This window comes from Anabrus simplex, chromosome 2, assembly GCF_040414725.1.
Source record: "Anabrus simplex isolate iqAnaSimp1 chromosome 2, ASM4041472v1, whole genome shotgun sequence".
NCBI classification, from domain to species: domain Eukaryota; kingdom Metazoa; phylum Arthropoda; class Insecta; order Orthoptera; family Tettigoniidae; genus Anabrus; species Anabrus simplex.
The window spans coordinates 658,741,641-658,764,692 of record NC_090266.1 but is presented as its reverse complement, the minus strand read 5'-3'; the positions used below and the strand labels follow the sequence as shown (position 1 = coordinate 658,764,692).

At 42.4% G+C, this 23,052-nt stretch overlaps 1 protein-coding gene across 4 annotated transcripts in view; it reads left to right on the top strand.

The window, feature by feature from the left end:
• Arpc4 (Actin-related protein 2/3 complex, subunit 4) overlaps positions 1-23,052 on the top strand; it is a 121,407-nt gene that overhangs the window by 37,773 nt on the left and 60,582 nt on the right. For all 4 annotated transcript variants that reach the window (XM_067141166.1, XM_067141165.1, XM_067141167.1 and 1 more), the window contains one exon: positions 20,112-20,230. In XM_067141166.1, coding sequence (XP_066997267.1) covers positions 20,112-20,230 — 119 coding nt within the window. The remainder of the gene's footprint in view (positions 1-20,111; positions 20,231-23,052) is intronic.

Here is a 23,052-nt window from a genome sequence, read left to right as displayed (position 1 = left end):
ATTAGTAGCAGCAAAGAGTGGTTCACTGGGTTTCCAGTACCTGTGATTAGTACCACTATATGCGCATCATCACAGGCTTTTGTTGCATGCGATTTGTACCATTAAGTGAGAAACACCCTGGATCTGGGCATTGCCTATGATTAGTACCATTATATGAGCGACACTGTTAGTCTGCGTTTGCCTGTGATTTGTATCCACTATTTGAGGAACACCCTGGGATAGTACGAGTCCCTGTGATTAGTACACCTATGTGAGGTGCACCATGGGTTTGCGTTGCCTACGAGTGGTGCCATAGTGTGAGAAACACCATAGGTGTGTGTTACCTGTACGACATACAGTACTTGTGAGTAGTACCATAATGTTTGGAACACCATGAGTTTACGCTATCTTTGGTTAGTACCGTAACTTGAGAAATACCATGGTTCTACTTTCCTAGTGGTAAGTGCCATTATGAGGGACCGTTGACTTGGATATTGAACCTCTTTTGACAACAAGCATCATCAAATTCAGGATTGTGCTTTGGAAGCAGTCCGTTGGTTAGTCCTATAGTTTCTGGGAGTCAGATCCACTGATTGTTTTAAATGCATATTCATTCATTCTTCATCATCATGTTTTGAATTCTGGTCAGTTGATGAATTTTGTACCTTGAAATTGTCATTGCATTTCGTCTCATTTCTTACCATTAGGGGCTGATGACCTAGATGTTACGCCCCTTTAAACAACAATCATCATCATCATTGTGAGTAGAATATCAAATCGTTGTAGCTTACAGTGTAATTGGCGATGGTACTTAGTTTATAAATTTTTATAATCAGCACCTCAAACTTACTCATACAAACCACAACTCGATTGCAACTTGCGCTAACTCCCTTGCTAGACATATTTAAGGGATTTGACAGAACTACATAATTAAAAGGTCATGTGTGTGCCAACATCTTCTAAGGAGAACTGGTTTATAGTGTACCGCCCATCATTTTTGTACTTCATAGATCCTGGGAGATGCAGTATCTCTGCCTTTCTCAGGTGACAACCTATGGTATTTAAAATGCCCATCATCAGCAGTAGATATGTAGCTTTGGAAATGTTTTTAATACTTTTGTTACAAACTCCTTCATGCATGTGAGGCAAATTTGCATTTAAAACACCACATAGGCCATGAACCATGTGCTTTGGACACTTTATAACGTAATGTTTGATCTCTCTTTTTATTTGCTAACTGCTGAAATTACACTTTCTGTCTGGTCTTGTTTAATCTTACTATGCACACAGTAGATGATGGATGGGAAGCTATCCACATTTTGCCATACATAAGAGAGCAGGGTGGGCTAAATATTTTTGCCTTATTAAGAACATTAATTTTTGAATTTTCAAATGAAATACTCTGTTTACTAAGTTATGTCATATCTGTTTTGTGACTATGTATTTTCACAGAGATTTTCTTTAATTTCAATCCAGTTAGAGTTACTGGTAAATGTAATAAACAAACGAGGTTTGCCATACTTCCTGGCATAAGTCGTTGCATCTGGTGTTCTTTCATGAATATACCTTGGTCCTCCTGTAAATGATGATGGGTTTCCTTCCTGCCCCTAAAACCTTTCCTGTCCCATCGTCGGCATAAGGCCTATCTGTGTCGGCGCGACGTTAAGAAATTGTAAAAAAAATGATGGCAATATGACCAACTGGCCGATATTTCCAATATGTTCGTTTTTCTGCAAACTAACCTTAAAAAAAAGTGTAATTTTCCACTCATAGTTTTGTTTGATTATTTCATGTATAGGCTAAATGTCCCGATTCTATTTTAGCGTACTGATCTATCAAATACTGGTTTAGTAGCATTCCACATCTAAGTATTGTGTTAAAGTCATTGAGCCTTATCGTAATTCAGTAACATTTAATACTGGTAATTCATGCTTGGCACTATTTTACATGGCGGTTCCTCAGTTATGAGCCACATTCAGAAATATTTATCAGGTAACCTTTTTACCTCTACACAATCCTAAAGGAGATTGCAAACTATCGTTAGATTGTGAATTTCTGGAATTTTTTGAGGGTTGTTATCACGACTATGCAATGCAATCTTCTTTCTGTCAAACTGTTCCTTTTCTGTTATACCAGCTACACGAGTGTCCAAAAGTTAAGCATAAGTTACGAGTAAGCAGGGCAACAAGAAATAGACCGCAAATCGCATGACATATGCACCTACCAACCTTACGTGTTCGCTCTATATAGGGAAGGAGTGTTCCCTGGTTTGACTAGCGGCGTAACCGCAAATTAAACACAGCCGGTGCCTGCGCCCCATATTCCCTCAGTCGTGTTTGCCCTGTTCAGTGTAGCCTCATGGTGAACGTGACAACATAATGGCATGACAACGCCATTTGGACCCCGTTTTGCAGGGTAGAATACTCGGCCGCCTGGAAGCAGGCCAGACACAGACTGAAGTCGCCGTATCCTTGAATGTGCCACAATGTGTCATTTCCAGGCTTTGGAGATGATTCCCAGACACTGGAGATATTAGTCCTAGGCCAGTACCAGGTCGACCAAGGGTAACCACCCCACAGCAGGACCGATATCTGGCCTTAACCCTCCGACGAAATCGGAGTGCACCAGCAAGACAATTGTCGGCGGAGCTTACAGCTGTCTCAGGAGTTGCTGTTTCCTGGCAAACTGTGTGCCAGAGGCTCAGAACAGCAGGGCTGTTCGCCCGACGTCCAGCGGTGTGTGTCCCGCTCACTCCAGCAAAGAGACGGGCCCGTTCACTGTGGAGCCGTCAACATCGAAACTGGACCATGAATGAATGGAGGCATGTGATCTTCACAGATGAATCCTGCTTCAGTTTGCAGAACGATTCCCGTCGCACATTAATCTGGAGATAACTGGGTAGCCGATACAACTACAGGAACATCGTGGTACGGGACCAGTATGGTGGTGGCGTTGTGGTGTGTGGCGGCATCGTGTTGAATGGCTGTACGGACCTGCACATCTTCATGGGTGGTCCGAGGAACACTGTTAACGCTCGGAGATACAGGGATGAGGTACTGAGACCACATGTTCAACTCTTCAGAGGTGCGGTTGGTCCAGACTTCCTCTTAATGGATGATAATGCCCGACCGCGCTGCTCTGATGGATGAATTTCTGGCTGGGGAAGACATTCATCGCATGGACTGGCCAGCAAGGTCTGTGAATCTGAATCCTATAGAACATGCCTGGGATTCATCGCAGAGGCGAATTGCATCCCGTCAGCCTCCACCAAGGACCCTCCAAGACCTTCGCATTGGCCTTCGAAGGAATGGGATCGACTGCCACAAGACCTCTTGGACCATCTGATAGAGAGCATGCCACGTCGCTGCGAAGATTTAATGTAATTACTGTGGCTGTAACATTTCTTGCAAAGACGTTACCAGGGAATTATCAAGAGCTTGTTGAGTGATGTTATATGGGAAGCTTGTGTTTCAGGTATGAATTTGCGATCATATTGTTAACATAGGTCAGAATAATACAGACTGCTGGCCAAACAGTATACTTGTCTTTGTACCTTGAATTTTGGCACGATGCTTAAAAGTCTGAGCACCTTCAAATATCACTGGACTGAGCCATGATCACGCCAGTTTGGGCTCAGAAGGTCAGCGCTTTACTTTCAGAACTACTCAGCCCGACTCCTTTACTATTTGGATGGTCTCTGGTAAGAAGCGAATACACTGTTTTGGGAAAGGGAAGGATTCTCTCTAGTGTAACGTATCCCTGATTAGTCTTTCTGTTTTAGAGCCAAACAGTATTGACAGACAACAGAAATTGTACCTAAAGAAACTAAAGCATAATTTTTATAATTTATGGACGGATTATAATCCATAGGGAAATACTCTTTATCGAACTACAAAACGAACATTTCTTCCTTCTCTCAGACTAACATGTCTTGCTCTGTCAGCATAACGGTGGTTGATTTGCTTAACAAAGGACACTTTTTCTCTTTGAAAATTGTGTCTTTTTCTATCAGCTGAGGGATGGCAATTTTGCTCAGATGATTCTGCATTTCTCTTTGAATTAAAGACAAATGATTCTATCAATCAACAGATGATTTTCTCTCTTTGTGTAGCCATTCATTCTCTTCCTTGTTGCAATCAAAAATCTCTTTCTACCTCAGTTTCATTGTCTTTATGGACCACACACACTCTTTTGGAGTGTCTTTTCTCGTTCCAAAATCGGCATGATGGGATTCATTGGGGACCTATTAATTATTGCTCTGTTGCATGTGGAATGAAATGTTCAAAGACGGAATAAAATAAAATTAACAGCGACACTCCCAACATATCCACACCTCTCTCAAGTCTGAACTTGACTGTGTAGCCTGTGCAATGAAATGTTCACAGACGTAATATAAAAATGCTGAGGTGCATCAAATTATCAGTGAAACTCCCAGTATAACCACGCTTCTCTCTAGTCTTGACTGGCAGCTGTTGCTTTCCAACTGAGATGGTCGTGTGGTTAGGGTTGCGTAGTTGTGAACCTGCATTCAGGAGATGGTGGGTTCATATTCCACACTTGGCAGCCTTAAAGACTGTTTTCCATGTTTTACCCTTTTCGCACCAGTCAAATGCTGGAGTTGTACCTTAATTAAGGCCGTGGCTGCTACCTTCCCAATCCTAGCCCTTTCCCATTCTTCTGTCGTCAAGAAACTTTCATCTGTTAGCGCAACGTTAAACCACTAAAACTGAACTAAAGATAAGCTAAAAAGGCACATGGATGGCCATTTTTCTTCGACTTTCTTCACTGAAATCATTACTGCAGAGCTTCCTTTGGTAATAGACGAATGCTTCCAGACATAAACGTTTCTGAAGAAATGCTTCATACACTGCTGTTTGTAGAAAGTGAAACACCAAGACCGAGAGCTCTGATCAGAATGCAATTTATTCCACATATTAGGGACATAACAAGACACAAATTATTACAATTACAGCACTGTACATGCACAGTAACTGTGGAAATTCAGTACAGATTAGCGCCACCACGCACTGCAATCAGAGCCGCTAGACGTCGTGGCATGGAATCAAAGAGCGCCTGAGTATGCTACTGGGGAATACTCTGCCACGCGGTGTGTAGGCGCGGCCATAAATCATCAACAATGGCTGCAGGAGGACCTGAACGAACAAGGTGCCGACCGACCATATCCCAGACATGTTCAATGGGTGACATATCCGGCGAACGGGCAGGCCAGGGAAGCAGTGGTATCCGTTGTTCTTCGAAGAAGTCTTCCACATTCCTCGCCACATGCGGCCGGGCATTGTCCTGCTGGAATATGGCGTCTGGAACGGCCTGCAGGAGGGGCAGTGCCTCGGGCTATAAAACCTCCCTGATGTAGTGATAGCTGTTCAGATTGCCCTCAAGATGTAGGAGGTGAGATTGCATGTCATAGGCAATTGCGCCCCAAACCATCACACTTGGCGTTTGTCCGCTATGCCTCTCAACAATACAGTCTGCCCGATGGCGTTCACCACGGCGGCGTCTAATGCGTATGCGGCCATCACTGTAGGACAAGTTGAAGTGGGACTCGTCCGAAAACACTATATTTTGCCCCTCAGCACGCCAGTGTCGGTGTTAACATGTCCATTGCAGTCTACGGCGTTGATGGTTACTGGTCATTGGAAGCCGGCGCAATGACATGCGTGCCATCAGCCCGGCCCTCAGAAGACGACATTTAACCGTCGATGCAAACACTCCAACGCCCGTTGCAGTGCTCCAAATTCAAGCCAACACCGTGGACAGAACTGTTCTGTCCGTTGCGGCCAAGCGGACAAGATGGCGGTCATCTCGCGCTGTGGTCACACTATCTCGTCCATTACCCTGTCAGCACTGTGTACGGCCCTCTTCTCTCCGCTGGTTCCACATACTCCTCACTGTTGAAGCAGCGTACCCTGTACGAGCCGCAATGTCACGGAACGACAGACCCATCTTCCGGAGCCTGATCATTCTGCCCCGACCGAACGCACTCACATGCTGATATTCCCTCCTGTGATGTCGGCGAGGCATTGTGGCACTTAGGTACACGTTTCCACTTCGTATGACAGCTCCGCACTGACTGAGCATTGCGTAACACTGCCCTAGCTGGTCACACACAGAAGGGCACTGCTGGGCCTCTCTGCAATTTAAAACACTTATTATAGTTTCACTGTTCTACAAGTTGTCTGATTTTGGCGTGTTTCAGACCATTGCTTCCGAGTGTTTCACTTTCTACAAACAGCAGTGTAGAATGCTCAAATATGTTAGCCTTATGGTAGAAGATTAAACAGTATATGAAAAAACTCCTGATGGACAAAATTCTGACAGCTCACATTTTTGGAAACTGTAACAGTAGTTACGACATAAAATCAAGTCACAGCTGTAGCAGTCACTATCCTAGACCTTTTCTAAATCAGTAAATATCCTTATATTATTCTTCCCACACTCCCAAAGCTGTTTCAAATTTTGTCTTAGTATCAAAATGGCCTCCATCCATGTTTCTCTTCTGAAACAATAAATTTTGTTCTTCTTTTAGTTGAATTTCCAGCCAATGCTCTAATTTTTTCTAGAATTATGTTAATTTATCAGAATGGAATATAATTGTGATTCTTCCGTAAATATGTGTGTATTTTTTTTCCAGTAGTTTTCTGTTCCAAACTTAAACTGCAGAATCACTATCATAAGACCAGGCTGAGTGTTTCAGATCGTGGAATGCTGACTTTCAGAGCCCAATTTAGTCCTGCAGGAGTTCTTTTATGTGCCTGTAAATCTGTCGGATCACGAACCTACTACGCTGGTATAGCAGGGGCGGTGATACTCCCACGTGGCACATCCCAGGTGGTGGATAGGGGGTTCCTAACTGGCTTGCCGATGGACTTGAGAGCGAAATAAAACGGCTCTTGCGGACCAAACACACAACCCCCTGTGGGTGGGGGGCGCAGACGAAGAATACATCCACGGTATCCCCTGCCTGTTGTAAGAGGTGACTAAAAGGGGCAACCAACGGATGATGACATTAGAACCATGAAACTACTTGTGCTTAGTACCATTACATGAGGAACCCATGGGTCGACATTACTTGCAGTGAGTACCACCATGTGAGGAACACTATATATCTACGTTACCAATGAGTTGTGCCTTTATGTGAAGAACACCATTGTTCTGTGGTTAGTAGGGTCTACGATTGTGTGTATTCCACTGAAGCAGGGGAGCAGGCATTCAGCTGAGCGAACTAATATCTATGTGCCGTAACGCTGTGCTGGAATGTGTCGGTTCCCCAGGGTTCAGAATGGATCTGTGCTAGCTCTGAGTAGTAACACTTTACGAAAAACACCATGGGTGTATGTTGCCTGTGATTTCTCTACCACTATGTGAGAAAAACCATGGGTTTGGCTGGGGCCCGTGGTAAGTACCACTATGTGCAAAAACCATGGGTGTGCGTTACCTGAGAGTAGTTCCATTATGTGAAGACTACCATGGGTTTGTATTACCTGTGGTTGTTACCATATAGTGTCATACACCGTGGGTCTACATTGCCTATGATTAGTAGCACTATGTGGGCAAATCCACGAGTATACGTTGCCTGTGATTAGTTCCACTTAGTGAGGGACACCACAGGAATACCGGCGCCTGTGATTAGTCCCGCTATGTGGGGAGCACCATGGGTCTGCGTTGCTTGTGAGCAGTACCCTAATGTGTGAAACACCATGGATTTATGTTACCTGTGAGTGATGCCATTGTGTGTGACATATGATAGTTCTACATTTCCTGTGATTAGTACGACCATTAGAGAAACACCAGGAGTCTTTGTTACCTGTGATTAGTACCACTATAGGAGGAACACCATTGTTCTACCTCCCAGTGATTAGTACCATTATGAGGGGCCGGCGACCTGGATTTTGGACCCATTTAGATAATAATGCATCATCCCAGTAATTCAGGCTTTGCGAATTGGATTCACTGATTGTTTTTGTTTCACTATCATTTTTTTAATCATCATTCATTTTAAATTCTAGTTTTTGGATAAATTTTGAAGATTTTATTTTTGTTTCATTCTTCCCTTACCATTAGAGGCCAATGACCTAGCTGTTAAGCCCCTTTAAACAATCGTCATCAAATCTGCCGACACGAGGCTGATATATTTGAACACCTGCAAATACCACCGGACTGAGCCAAGGATCAACCATTTCTTGAAAATCTTATTACTTATTACTGAGCAAGTTGGCTGTGCGCTTAGGGGTGTACAGCTATGAGCTTGCATTCAGGAGGTAGTGGGTTCAAACCCCACTGTTGGCAGCCCTGAAGATGGTTTTCCGTGGTTTCCCATCTTCACACCCACGAACCTGCTATGCTGGCATAGCAGGGGGGAGAGGTGATACTCCCAGGTATCGGATAGGGGGGTCCTAACCGGCTTGCCGGCGGACTTGAGGGAAATAAAATACCTCTCGCGGACCAAACACACTACCCCCTGCGGGTGGGGGTCGCACATACAGAATACACCCGTGGTATACCCTGCCTGTCGTAAGAGGCTACTACAAGGGGCTCTCAGCTTGGGAGTGTGGATTGGTGACCACGGGGACCTTAGCTGAGTCTTCACATTGCTTCCACTTACTTGTGCCAGGCTCTTCTCTATCCTGTCCGACCTCGCTTGGTCAACTCTTGTTTTTTTCCGACCCTGGCGGTATTAGAGCATTCGAGGCCTAGGGAGTCTTTCATTTTCACGCCCTTTGTGGCCCTTGCCTTTCTTCATCCGTTACTTCATCTTTCGAAGTGACGGATCCCTTCTTTCTTCTCCTTTTTTCTCTCTCTTTACCCCCTGTGAGTGGGGGACGCAGACGAATAATACACCCACGGTATCCCCTGCCCGTCGTGAGAGGCGACTAAAAGGGGCGACCAAGGGATGATTGAATTAGAACCATGAAACTACTTTTGATTCTTATCATCACGCAGGGAACACCATGGGTTGCCTGTACTTGCGAGTAGTACCACTATATTAGGTACGAAATAGATTTGTGATTAGTAGCAGTAAAGAGTAGGTTCTCCTGTGGGTTTCCAGTGCCCGTGCGTCGTACCCATGTGAGCAACACCGCGGGTCTGGGCATTGCCTGTGAGTTGTACCACTGTATGAGTGACACCGTGGGTCTGCGTTGCCTGTGATTAGTACCCACTATGTGAGGAACACCACGGGAATACCGGCACCCGTGACTAGTACACCTATGTGAGGAACCTCATCGGTTTACGTTGGCTATGAGTGGCGCCATTGTGTGAGAAACACCATAGGTCTGTGTTACCTGTACGAAGTGCAATACTTGTGAGTAGTACCATCTTGTGTGGAACACTGTGAGTCTTCACTACTTTTGATTAGTACCCCAACATGACAAATACCATGGTTCTACTTTACTCACGACATGTACTATTCTGAGGGGCCTTAGACCTGGATTTAGGACCCCTTTAGACATCAAGCATCCTCGATTCAGGATTGTGCTTTATAAGTGGTCCCTTGGTCAGTAATACTATTATTTATGATCTTTTTTTTTTTGAGTCGGATCCACTGTTTTTTTTGGTTGCTTGTTTTTTTTGGGGGGTTTATGTCCATCCATTCATTCTTCATAACATTTTTTAAATGTTGGTCAGTGGATGATTTTGAACTTTTTGTTGTCATTTCATTTCGTACCATTAGGGGCTGATGACCTCGATGTTAGGCCCCTTTAAACAACAAGCATCATCATCATCATCTTCACACCAGGCAAATGGGGCTGTATCTTCATTAAGGCCATGGCCGCTTCCAATTCTTAGGCCTTTTCTATCCCAGTATCGCCATAAGACCTATCTGTGTTGGTGCAACGTGAAGCCACTAGCAAAAAGAAATTAAAGTACCAGTAAATCTGCCAACATGAGGCTGACATATTTGAGCCCCTGCAAATACCACCGGACTGAGTCAAGATCGAACATGCCAAGTTGGGGTCAGAAGGCCAGTGTCTCAACTGTCTGAGCCACTCAGCCTGGCTGTACCTTAATTAAGGCCATATCCGCTTCCTTCCCACTCCTAGCACTTTCCTATCCCATCGTTGCCATCAGACCTATTTGTGTTTGTGCAAAGTAAAGCCAATTGTATTTATTGTTGCCAGGTTGAGTAGATCAGACACTATAGCACTGGCCTTCTAAGTCAACTCCAAGTTGGCAGGTTCAAACCTGGTTCAGTCCATTGGTATGTGAAGGTGTCCAAATACACCAACCTCTTATCATTAGATGCAAGGGAAAAGAAGAGAAGATGCTCAGGTTGGAGGAGACCTGCAGTGATAGACTGTTAGTGATTGAAAAAATAAGTTGTGCAGTACTGACTCGAACATAAACCGACATAGCACACCTTTAATTTTCAACTATGCATTTCTCATATATAATTATAAGTTAAATCTTTAGTCGCCTGATCGGAAATCATGCTCTTCTTACCAACATACTTCACTCTTATCAACTTTTGTGTCGGTTTCCATTTTCAGGTTCTTTAACCCAGGCATCGTCAATTGAGAGCAAAATGCCTTCCGAGCCAGTTTGCTCCCCGCTTTCGAGCGAGCTAGTAGGGGAAGAAGTAGGGGATGTTCATGACGTAATGTGTACTGAAGGCTGGTAGCGCAAAAGTATAGCCCATCTTTCTTGACTGGTTAGATTCCGACATGATACGCGTGAACTCATGTGAGGTGACAGCGAACGTGCAGTGGTTTAGTAGATAAAAATTTTATATCGCTTGTATGCTCTGAGGAAAGAAATAGCTCTTTTTATGGAAATGCACAATGAACCACTAGGAGAAATGAACAATGGAAAATAGATAGGAGATGTGGCATTTCTAGTACTGTAGATCTCGCCAGCCACCTTGATGATGTTAATTCCTCCCTACAAGGTAGAGATCTTATCATTATTCTCCTCTTTGATCGTGTTAAAGCTTTTAAGTGAAAAATACTACTGTGGGAAAATCAGTTCGTGAATAAAGACAGCACATTTTCACACTTTGACTGCAGAGTTGTGACTAGCTCCAAACTATTCTGGTAAAACATTAGAAGAATATAAAGAGGTTTTAATGTCGCTATATGACGAATTTGAGGGTAGGTTTCATGATATTCAGGCATTAGAAAATGATCTGCAGGTGTTCGCTATGCCCTTCTCGGTGGATGTGCAAGCTGTTGCCCAGAACTGAAGCTAGAGCTGATTGACTTTCAGTGCGATACTCAAATGAAAGATAAGTTTGCAAACACAGACAGTTTGACTGAATTTTATGTTCGTTTTCCATGGGAGAGATTTCCTACATTGCACAAATTTAATGCTCATATTTTAAGTATTATTCGCATGAACTAATTTATGTCAAAAGATGTTTTCATTAAAGCAGATTTGTAAATCTAGACATAGAAGTCGGCTCACCGATGAAAACTTGACATGTGCTTTGCGACTTGGCAGTACGCAAACGATAGTGCCAAGCATTGATACAATACTATCTAAACGAGCCCAAAGGTCCCGTGAAGGAGGAGTACACCAGTGATATGTTTTAGTTCGTGTGTTTAATTTGTTGTCATAGTCATAAATGCCATACAAATATTAAAATGTATGTTAATGAGAGCGCAAGGAATGTTTACAAATCACGCAAATTGTATTTTCTTTTGGTAAATGTACGTATCCCAAAGCTTCAGTTAATCATGAAAATGTATTTATTCAGGATATTTTGCACACTGCTGCATATTCCTTTGTCAATGAATAATTTTCTTGTCCTGTTATACTCTGTAATCTGTGTCCTGTTCATCTCACATGATACATGCTCGAAATTATTATTATTATTATTATTATTATTATTATTATTATTATTATTATTATTATTATTATTATTGCAGCAGCAGTTGTTCATATGGTAACATTTCCGAGCGGGAAGTAGCTTAGAGTACGACCACGGTATGCAACCTGCTTGACTGCTGCTATCATGTCACGTGACAGACAGCCGTCCAGAGCAGAGCAAGTAACACCCGCTCCATAGAGCAGTTACGTGGTGATGTCTGCTTTAACCTACTATGATGATTCAGACTTCAAATATTCCATGCTCCAACCTTCAGTACATCAGTTTTCATCTTCCTGATGGTAGTCCCCTATAGTGTAGTTTCTATTTGGGTGTATGAATGAGGGAGGGGGGGGGGGGGGGGGGGATACTTCACCTCTGGTATATTTTACTTGAGAGAAAGCCACCAATGCATTATAGTCCGGTTCCATGGCTAAGTGGTTAGCATCCTTTGATCCAAAAATCCTGGTTTGATTCCCTGCTGGGACAGGGATTTTGACCTTAATTGGTTAATTCTGATGGCTAGGGGGCTGAGTGTGTATGTCATTTCCAGCGTTAGAATTCATTATAGCTAGGGCCTCATCCTCATAGACATGCACGTTGGCTATAGGTATCAACTTGAAAGATCTGCACGAAGCCTCTTCGGAGGCCACATGCCATTTAAAAAAAATGCATCACACAGTTGTACGAGAGCACGACTTGTCTTCGTTAGATATATAGTTTCTTGTTGCTGTCAGCCTGACTGAGGGAGTAGGCTGCGTAATACGGCCCGTGTAGTTATAAGCTCACATTTGGGAGGTGTCGGATTTGAACACTACCAATAGCAACACTGTAGATGTTTTCTGCTGTATACCATTTACACATCTGGCAAAATGCTGGGGCTGTACCTTAGTGAAGTCCGCCTCCGTAGCGTAACGGTTAGTGTTATTAGCTGCCGTCCTTGGGGGCCCGGGTTCGATTCCCGGTACTGCCAGAAATTTAAGAATGGCAGGAGGGCTGGTATGTGGTTCAAATGGTACACGCAGCTCACCTCCAGTGGGGGTGTGCCTGAAAAGAGCTGCACCACCTCGGGATGAGGACATGAGTTTACTTTTTACCTTAGTGAGAGCTATGGCCGTTTCCTTCCTAGCCCTAGCTCTTCCTCCAAAAACCTGAGTAATTGCGACATTGAAGCACTATTTAAAAAAAAAAAAAAGCTTCAGCCTGCTGCAGTATCAACATTGCTAAGTCATTTTGAGTAGTTTTATAAGGCTATTTCAGTCGATCACTCAGAATACTGCCTTTGCAACATTCAAGGAAATGTTCAGTTAAGTTCGAGGGCTGTTTTTTAATAAAAAATAACCAAACAATTTATTTTCAAACCACATTTATTTTTAGGTTTTACATACGTTTCTTTGCTTTTCTATATAGTTGCCTTGTTTATTTAGGCACTTCTCATACCTTAAAAGTAAGTTTTGAAATACCTCTTCAGAGAAGTCTGTCTTCTGCTCTGACAGCCAGGAGTTCACGACCGTTTTTACTTCTTCATTGTCGTTGAAGCACTGCCTGCCAAGATGATGTTTCATCCGTCAAAAATTGTGGAAATTGCGCAGTACAGGGTGAGGGCTAATATGGTGGGTGATCCCAAAACATCCCACCTGAAAGAGTGAATTACCGTATTTACGTGAATAATCCCCGCACCCTAATTTTAGGAAGGCTCATTTTGAAAAAAATGAAATGAACTACATTACTTCCATCGAAAGACTAACGCAGGTGTAAACAAACATTTCATATCACTCCGCGAGGTCCACGTGTTCTTTACGCAAATATGAACATGTTAATTTACGGATATAGCTGCTTTGCCTGAGAGTGCCCGACGGCCTTAAAACATCGTGGCTTATCGAACTTTCCTATGACGAAGGGAGGAAATATTTCACTTCAGTCTCCTTTAAAACCATGAGTCCATCTGTGCTCAGCAGTAAAAAAATAAATTAAAAAGTAAATGCAGTTTCGTCGGAATTGACAATATTGTTTGGCACGTGCGAATTGATTGTTTATGAGCCAGGCTTTTTCGCCTAATGTCGGCATCGCCAGTCTTCACGAATTCTGCTTCTCCTCGCACTGCCCGCACGTGATATTGTGGCGTTCCTTAAAACGGCGAATACAGAATATACGATTTCACTCAAACTTAGCAAATATGAAACACACTATAGACACACCAATGTGAGTGAAAGTGCAGAAAGCTACCCCTGCGCTTTCCAAAAGACGCATTCTATCGTGATGCGGAGACATTTTGTATTTAAATTACTCTGTAAAATACTGTTTCTAAAAATGTAAAGGCAGTTTATAATTACAAGTATGAATAGTTTTCCATTTAAATATGGCATATGAGGACAGTTTTATTACATCTGCGGTTACACAAAGCATAATTGTAAACCAACATCAAAAACGATGTGACCCAGGAGTGTGTTGTCAACCTTGACGCAAATAAAACCCGCACCCCATTTGTTTAAAAAAATATGCGTGGATTATTCGCGTAAATACGGTAGGTCCCGTTTCTAGACAGCAGCGTGAGCCCTTGCGTTATCGTGAAGGAGCAAAATTCCATTTGTCAGCATGCTGCATCTTTTGTTCACGTCGGAGTTTGTTCAAGGTTGTGCAGTAGGCTTCTGCGTTGATAGTCATTCCTCATGGAATTAAGTCCACCAGCGAAACACCACGGCCGTCTCATGTACTGTGCATTTTGCTTCAGTTTCTGCATTATTAAGTGAAGCAGCCGGGCTGAGTAGCTTGAACGGTAGAGCGCTGGCATTCTGAGCTCAACTTGGCAGGTTTGATTCTGGCTCAGTCTGGTGGTATTTGAACATCCACGAATATGACAGCTTCGTGTTGGTAAGTTTACTGGCATGTTAAATAAGTCTTTTGGGACAAAGTTTTGGCACTTTGGCATCTCCAAAAACAGTAAAAGTATCATATGATATTAGTTTCATTTCTGTATTGATGACTTTACAGTTCACAATTATAAATTTGGATGCCTCCACCTAATCAGTACTATGTATTTACATTTTTCAATACATTATAATTACAGTACTAGTTTCTATCCTGTGAGGATCACCTTCAGCTGTTATATATACCATTAATAATTAAAATAGCAAATTCACTGTTGAAATATCACTCTTCTCAGAGTTCATGTGCACAGTCCTAAATTATTATGATTAGTTCATATTCTATTATCCTACATCACTATTTTGGTAGAACAGTGCATTATGAAGCTTGTTTACACTCAAATATATAAGATATCCCCTTCTAATAAAGACCATTAAAAGGCTATAACAGCTAGTAAGAGGCTACCACATACATCACTGCAACGGACAGATTCAAGGATATGTGGCCGTTCAACGCTTATGTTTGACTGGTATAAACTGGAAAAAAAAAAAAAAAAAAATGTATAGGCTACCCCATTTTACTCTAACAGTGATAATAGACAACATTATCAATTGTGAATTCATTACTAGATTTTAAGATTATGTTTTTATTATAGAACCAGATTCAAGGAATATAACCGTTCCACATATGTTTGACTGGTGCAAACATGTTTTATAATGCACTTTTTTTACCAAAATAATGATGTAGAATAATAGAATTTGAACTTAGAATTTAGGACTGTGTACATGAATTCTGAGAAGAGTGATGTTTTAACCAGTGAATTTGCTATTTTAATTGTTAATGGTGTATATAACAGCTTAAGATGATCCTGATAAGACCAAAAATAGTGCTGTAATTATAATGTATTTTAAAATGTAAATACATATTCACAATATCATACATATTATTGATTAGGTGGAGACATCCGAATTTATAACTGTGAACCGTAAAAGTTGTTACTGATACGTAAAAGTCAGTAACATTATGTACCAAGTGATGCATGGATATTTTCATCTCATGAAATAACTGAGCTTAGATTTTTTTGACTGTCTGCCTTCTTTAATATCTGTAATTATGAAACTTTTATTGAACATGAACTTGAAGAATGATATTAAAATGTGCCCAAGCAACTGTCAGCTTTATTGCAGCCCCTGTGGTATTTTCTGAAAGGGATGACCAAATCTGCATGGGGGAGCTCCTAGCCCACCCGACAACATACCATGGCCCCTCCTCTTTTTTTTCCCTTGTCTGGTTTCTCCATGTGCTTTCTGGAAAGTACAGTGGAAGTGGTCCATCTCTAGCCAAACTCTGAATATTCTATTAACCTATCAACAAGGTATAAAAGGCCACCTTGAATGAAGTGTGGTAGTTGCATTAGAGGGTCAAGTAAGTAGCTGGACTGAAGACGGCTGTTCACTGTTGTCATCAGGGTATTGTCGGGTATGGTACAGAGTATTGTGTGTGTGCTTCTGTGGACTGAGAACTGTCGTAGAGTCAGCAATTGGAGCAGCTAATTTGAGTGTAATTGGAACAGTATTAATTGTTGTTGGGAGGAGTATTGTCCAGCTGGTTTGCACTGTTGAGCTGTAGCCATATAGTTGTCTGTTTAGTTACTCACTGTGTTTGACTGTGTGAATTACTGAAATTTCTCTGGAGTTGAACCAAGGAACTGTGTTGTGTTGTGTGGCAAGTAGCCCTGTGTTTAAACGTAGCTGTCTGTGCGTACCTGTGGTGTGGTGTGACTGGACTTGTGAGCACATGTCAAAGGACTGTTGATCAGGATTATAGCCCTCTTGGGTAATACCAACAGGCCAGACTGCCTACTGTGTGAAAAGAATAGGGACTTGTAAATAGCTAGCAATTAGTGAGTGCGGTCAGTCACGGTTGAATAGAAGTTTGTTTGTATGTGTATGCATCTATTGGGTCATCCTGAAATAAATTAGAGTGCTAAAGTAGACTGTGTTTTATTTGTAACGATTTGTTACCATATATTATTGACCAACCACAGCAAGTTGCATGTTCATTGAAACAAATGAGGCTTGGCAGAACTGAAGCAGGAAGTGGAAATTGATCTGGATTCTGTTGCAAGTGTTCCGACTAACCGGAAGCAGGGTCACCACAACATCTTTTTATGAATAGAAAAATTCCCTTTAAAATGCTTATTTTTCTTATAACGACAGAAACACATACTTTTGACATCAGATTTGATCTTGTATACTGGGTAGCCTGAAGAACATGATGAGTCATGAGTGCGGGGTTGTGTTATGAGCTACAAATTTCGTTTTTGTTCCGTGTTGTAATATTTTTACTTGATATATTGTATTGAAAAGGTCATTTTATTGTTATATGCAGGGTTGTGTGTGGCACACTAATTAGAGCGGGTACAGAAGGGGGGTTTTTCAAATAAATGTGAGTTCTAGTTTAATTGCTGACTTATTCTCAGTAAGTTTGTTGAATATCACCTCTACATTAACCTTTTCATTGGCTTCTGCTGCAATGAGGACATGAACACTCCTGGGCACGTTCCACCATGGTGATGATGTAATTCAACCAGCATTGCCAATAACCGCTGGCACTGCGTAGTCCAACACCATCAACCATAGGCACCACAGAGACCAGCCAGCGTTACCAGTTACCACAGGCTCCGTGAATCCTAGCAGCATCCAACATGCATACCATGAAGTTCTGCAATGAGTCACCGAATAAATTGCACTCCCCCACCGGAAGACCGAAGATTAACGAGGTTACACTTGTCTCTTGTAAACAGTATCCATGAGCAATGATAAAATTCTGTTTTGAACACTTCTCTCTTCAATAGACTCAACAATTAATGTTTGAATGATTTTACCACTCAGCATAGTAAAAATGTAAAGTTAGTAGATGACTAGCTATAGGAATAAACACAAGTCCATCAATGCTACAAAAATAAATATTAGTCCCTTAAACAATATGACAACAGAAATAAATTTAAGTTCCTAAATGCCATTTTGGCTCATTAATGTGCACCCAATCAAGGAAAGAATCTATGTTCAATGTTCATACCACAAAATGAATCGATCGCAATGCAGAGATGATTGCAAATCCCAAGTACTGCCTTGGTAATTATCTACGTTCGTAGTAGAATATAGCAAAGTAAAATATTTACACTGTAGAAACAAGTGCTCAAATGCAAGTCTCTAACACTGTCTTGTTAATTATTCAAGCACTTGTAGCAGAAAGCAGTTCTCAAGTGCTAACTAGGAATTCCTTAAACACTCAAAGCAGAAATAACTAAAGTTAAAGTTGTACATGTATAAATAATTATGAGTGCTCAACACGGAAGTTATTACAAGTCCCGAACACAGGAAACAGTTTTAAGTCCTCAACACGGAAATATTTACAAATCTTTCACATGAAGATTACTACGATTCCTCAACTTGGTGATACTTACAAGTCCCTAAAGCAAAATATTTATAAGTCCTCAAGACAGAATATTTACAAGTCCTTTACATGATTATTGCAAGTCTTCCTCACGGAAATTGGTTAAGTCCTCAAGTATTGATTTAGAAATTACACTAACCCTTTGAGTGTTACAGGTCATGAAGAGTGTATCTCGTGCTAGGTTACACAAACAGCGAGCTCTGTATAGCTATACTTTCAGAGGCCTGGCTGACAAGCGAAGTACTGAATGAATACTCTACCTTCACCATGCTTATATAGCCAGACAGTGAATACTGTGAGTCATAGCCCATCATTGTTGCATCAGCCTTTCCAATTCTTTCTTTACAGGCCATGGGATTGTCATGATTGTCTTAAAATGTAAGCATTCCTTTAGGTATTGTAATGATATGTCTTGTTGCCATTGTCAGATTTTTCTGAGTTATGGAGATATTGAATTAAATGTGACATAAGCTGATTGTGGTTGACGTGTAGCTTGACGCAAGCTGGAAGTGACATGGGATACGTCATATGCTCTACGCTGGAAGTTTTATAGCTGTTGTACTTGAACATGCTGTCCTGATATTTTGCAATTTCAAGCTCCTTTTGTGCCAAGGATGTTGGTTCAAACTTTCATCAGTCCTCTTGGAGATAGGATTATATGCATGTAGCTGCTGTTTGTTTCTAATTTACAGTTCAAAAGGCGACCGTTCAGTAAGCACATTTTGACACTAACCAGTGTGAGAACTTCTGATAGGTTCAGGAGATTGACAACTTTATTTCCTAAAGTTGACCATATTGGAAGTAGTTTACTGTAGTTTCTTATAAAATCTCAATGCTTTCAGGGTATTTTTCTCAAGATCTTGGCTGTTTCATTCCCAGTCCTAACTCCAGTTATTCACATATACAGGCACCGCAAACAAATCCCACTGAAATACGGGTTGCTAGGCTGAGTTCAAACAAGCAGCATCAAGGGCGCCCATACCCGGGGGCAAGGTGGGGCCTCGGCCCCCACCTAGCTCTCAGGGAAAGGCAAAAGTCTAGTCTAGTCAGGTGTTTTCCTTTCAAGAAAATGATGTAAAAGTCAGTTTTAGGTAGAAGCGGTAGTACTGTTCTCCACCAACAGGCAGGGAACACCGTGGGTTATTCTACCACAGAATACAAGTCGCCATTTATCTTCCAAAATATTAAAAATACTACGTACCCCCAGGTCTGCCCCCTCCCCCCCCCCCCCCTACGAATTGTCATATGGGCGCTTATGAGTAGCATCCAGTAAATGTATTGCTGTTTTACATACTGTTTCAAGCTCCTGTAATCAAATAAAACAGGACTCACACAACACATGGCTAAGTGGCTCAGACAGTAGAACAGTGACTTTCTGAGCTGAAGTTCACGGGTTCAGTTCTGCCCAGTCTGGTGGTACTTGAATGTACTGAAATATGCCAGACTTGTGCAGGTATATTACTGGCATGTAAAATAACTCTTGTGGGGAAAAATCCTGGTGCCTTGTTGTGTATGAAAACGGTGAATTTAGTTTGTGGGACTTAAAACCATTATTATTATTATTATTATTATTATTATTATTATTATTATTATTATTATTATTATTATTATTATTATTATTATTATTATTATTATTATTCAAACAGACAAGATCAATGGGCTTAAAGGTGATGGAAGTTGTTGGTGTGTATACGAGTGCCAGTCACTTTTGTCTGTCGGCAAACTAGCCGGGGATAAAACTTGCTGTACACATTTACCTAAGGTTACTGATTAAATGGACCTAATCACGCAGTTGTGATGTTAAATCATTTACCTGCTTTTAAACTGACCTTGAATTCTTTAGAGAGTGAAGAACTTTGAAGGGTTAGGTTGCTTTGAAATTATTGCTGATTTTTTGTGCAGAGAAGGATAAAGATTATTTGTATAAAGAAGGAAAGTTAGTTTACTACATTTTCTGAATTCTGGTTATTTCTTTCAATTTCAGTCTGCTACTTTACGACCATACCTGACAGCTGTCAGACATACCCTAACAGCTGCAATGTGCCTTGATAATTTTTCTTCGCAAGTTGTTGAAAGGCACAATAAACCTGAAGTAGAAGTTCGGTAAGTCCATTTTTCATTGTTGATACGTTTGTATTTTTTCTTGCAGTCACCTTTCGAGATGTTGTTTTGCAACCATTGTCTAAAAACATCTAAAACTTGCATTTACATTAGGGCCTAACAAACTTTTCAAAGTATTTTGTTTTATTTTGAGCCACATGTGTAAATTTTCATGTAATGAAAAGCATTATTTTCTGAATTGGGATTTTATGTGGGAAAATTTTCATTTAAGAAAACAATATATTTTGAAAATTAATTTGTGAATTGAAATTGTATGCATGCTGTGTAAAAAAATAAATAAATATATATGCCAGGTGGCTCATGGACACCGTACTATCTACTTAAAAATGTCACGCATGCATAAGTGATGTGTGGGGTGTCTACCAACTGATTTTAACAGGGGAACTACTGCCAGCGGGCAGGTTACGTCAGAATATGAAGAGATAAGAAACAGAGTCACACTCGCAACATGTTACTCAGCGCGGCCAGTCGAATGCATCCATTGCATTCGTAAACATCGTTTTCAACCGTATAGTTCTAGGCTGGTGTATGGTACAGCCGCACTATATTTGCTGTCTGCATATCGGCAATGGCTAGTGTGATCAGCAGCGGTGAATACATAGACATTATTTTAAACTGGACAACCTGGTCGGAATGCAACAGAAGCTCCAAACAGATGTACAACTTCTACACACATATTTCGCCGAACAGTATTCGTTTTTGTTCCATGCAATCATCTCTTTTATCGAGCTGAATGTCTACACGTGTCTAAATTAATAAGTGATTAAATTTCCTCTTCTGCATCTTTGGCGTGTTAACAAGCAGTAGCGGCGATTAAGGGGTAGGTCGTGAAGGGAAAGTCGCCCCCGCCCCTCGCCACTTTGTGGAGTAAACATTACATATTCACTTTAGCCACCTGGAACTAGGAATTATTATTATTTGTTTTGCTAATTCCTTCACGTCGCACCGACACAGGTAGGTCTTATGGCGACGATGGGATAGGAAAGGCCTAGGAGTTGGAAGCAAGCGGCCGTGGCCTTAATTAAGGTACAGCAACAGCATTTGCGTGGTGTGAAAATGGGAAACCACGGAAAACCCTCTTCAGGGCTGCCCACAGTTGGATTCGAACCCACGATCTCCCGGATGCAACCTCACAGCGAATTATTTGTAAAAGAAACGTTATCTGTACAAGCCATTGTGTCTTATCTGCTAATTCTTTCCTTTATTTTCCTTAATTATCAACATAATTTTTGGCAGAAATAAGCACCAAATGCCGTTCGTCGCGGCTAACCGATTTGTATAGTTCTACGGCAAGTAGTGCAGACTTTGCATGTGCTGTGGGGAAGGGTAGTAGGGGTATAATGTACACTGACTGACAGAGCAAATGCAACACCAAGAAGGAGTGGTTCGAAAGGGATGAAAGTTGGGGAAAAAACAGAGACGGCACGGACGAATAATTGATGTTTATTTCAAACCGATATGCAGGTTACACAATGCGCACGGCATCGACTCAGTAGGATGTAGGACCACCGCGAGCGGCGATGCACGCAGAAACACGTCGAGGTACAGAGTCAATAAGAGTGCGGATGGTGTCCTGAGGGATGGTTCTCCATTCTCTGTCAACCATTTGCCACAGTTGGTCGTCCGTACGAGGCTGGGGCAGAGTTTGCAAACGGCGTCCAATGAGATCCCACACGTGTTCGATTGGTGAGAGATCCGGAGAGTACGCTGGCCACGGAAGCATCTGTACACCTCGTAGAGCCTGTTGGGAGATGCGAGCAGTGTGTGGGCGGGCATTATCCTGCTGAAACAGAGCATTGGGCAGCCCCTGAAGGTACGGGAGTGCCACCGGCCGCAGCACATGCTGCACGTAGCGGTGGGCATTTAACGTGCCTTGAATACGCACTAGAGGTGACGTGGAATCATACGCAATAGCGCCCCAAACCATGATGCCGCGTTGTCTAGCGGTAGGGCGCTCCACAGTTACTGCCGGATTTGACCTTTCTCCACGCCGACGCCACACTCGTCTGCGGTGACTGTCACTGACAGAACAGAAGCGTGACTCAGCGGAGAACACGACGTTCCGCCATTCCCTCATCCAAGTCGCTCTAGCCCGGCACCATGCCAGGCGTGCACGTCTATGCTGTGGAGTCAATGGTAGTCTTCTGAGCAGACGCCGGGAGTGCAGGCCTCCTTCAACCAATCGACGGGAAATTGTTCTGGTCGATATTGGAACAGCCAGGGTGTCTTGCACATGCTGAAGAATGGCGGTTGACGTGGCGTGCGGGGCTGCCACCGCTTGGCGGCGGATGCGCCGATCCTCGCGTGCTGACGTCACTCGGGCTGCGCCTGGACCCCTCGCACGTGCCACATGTCCCTGCGCCAACCATCTTCGCCACAGGCGCTGCACCGTGGACACATCCCTATGGGTATCGGCTGCCATTTGATGAAGCGACCAACCTGCCCTTCTCAGCCCGATCACCATACCCCTCGTAAAGTCGTCTGTCTGCTGGAAATGCCTCCGTTGACGGCGGCCTGGCATTCTTAGCTATACACGTGTCCTGTGGCACATGACAACACGTTCTACAATGACTGTCGGCTGAGAAATCACGGTACGAAGTGGGCCATTCGCCAATGCCGTGTCCCATTTATAATTCGCTACGTGCGCAGCACAGCGGCGCATTTCACATCATGTGCATACCTCAGTGACGTCAGTCTACCCTGCAATTGGCATAAAGTTCTGACCACTCCTTCTGTGTGTTGCATTTGCTCTGTCAGTCAGTGTATTTGCCAAGGTCGTGGACAGTGAGTTATAATTCACCGGT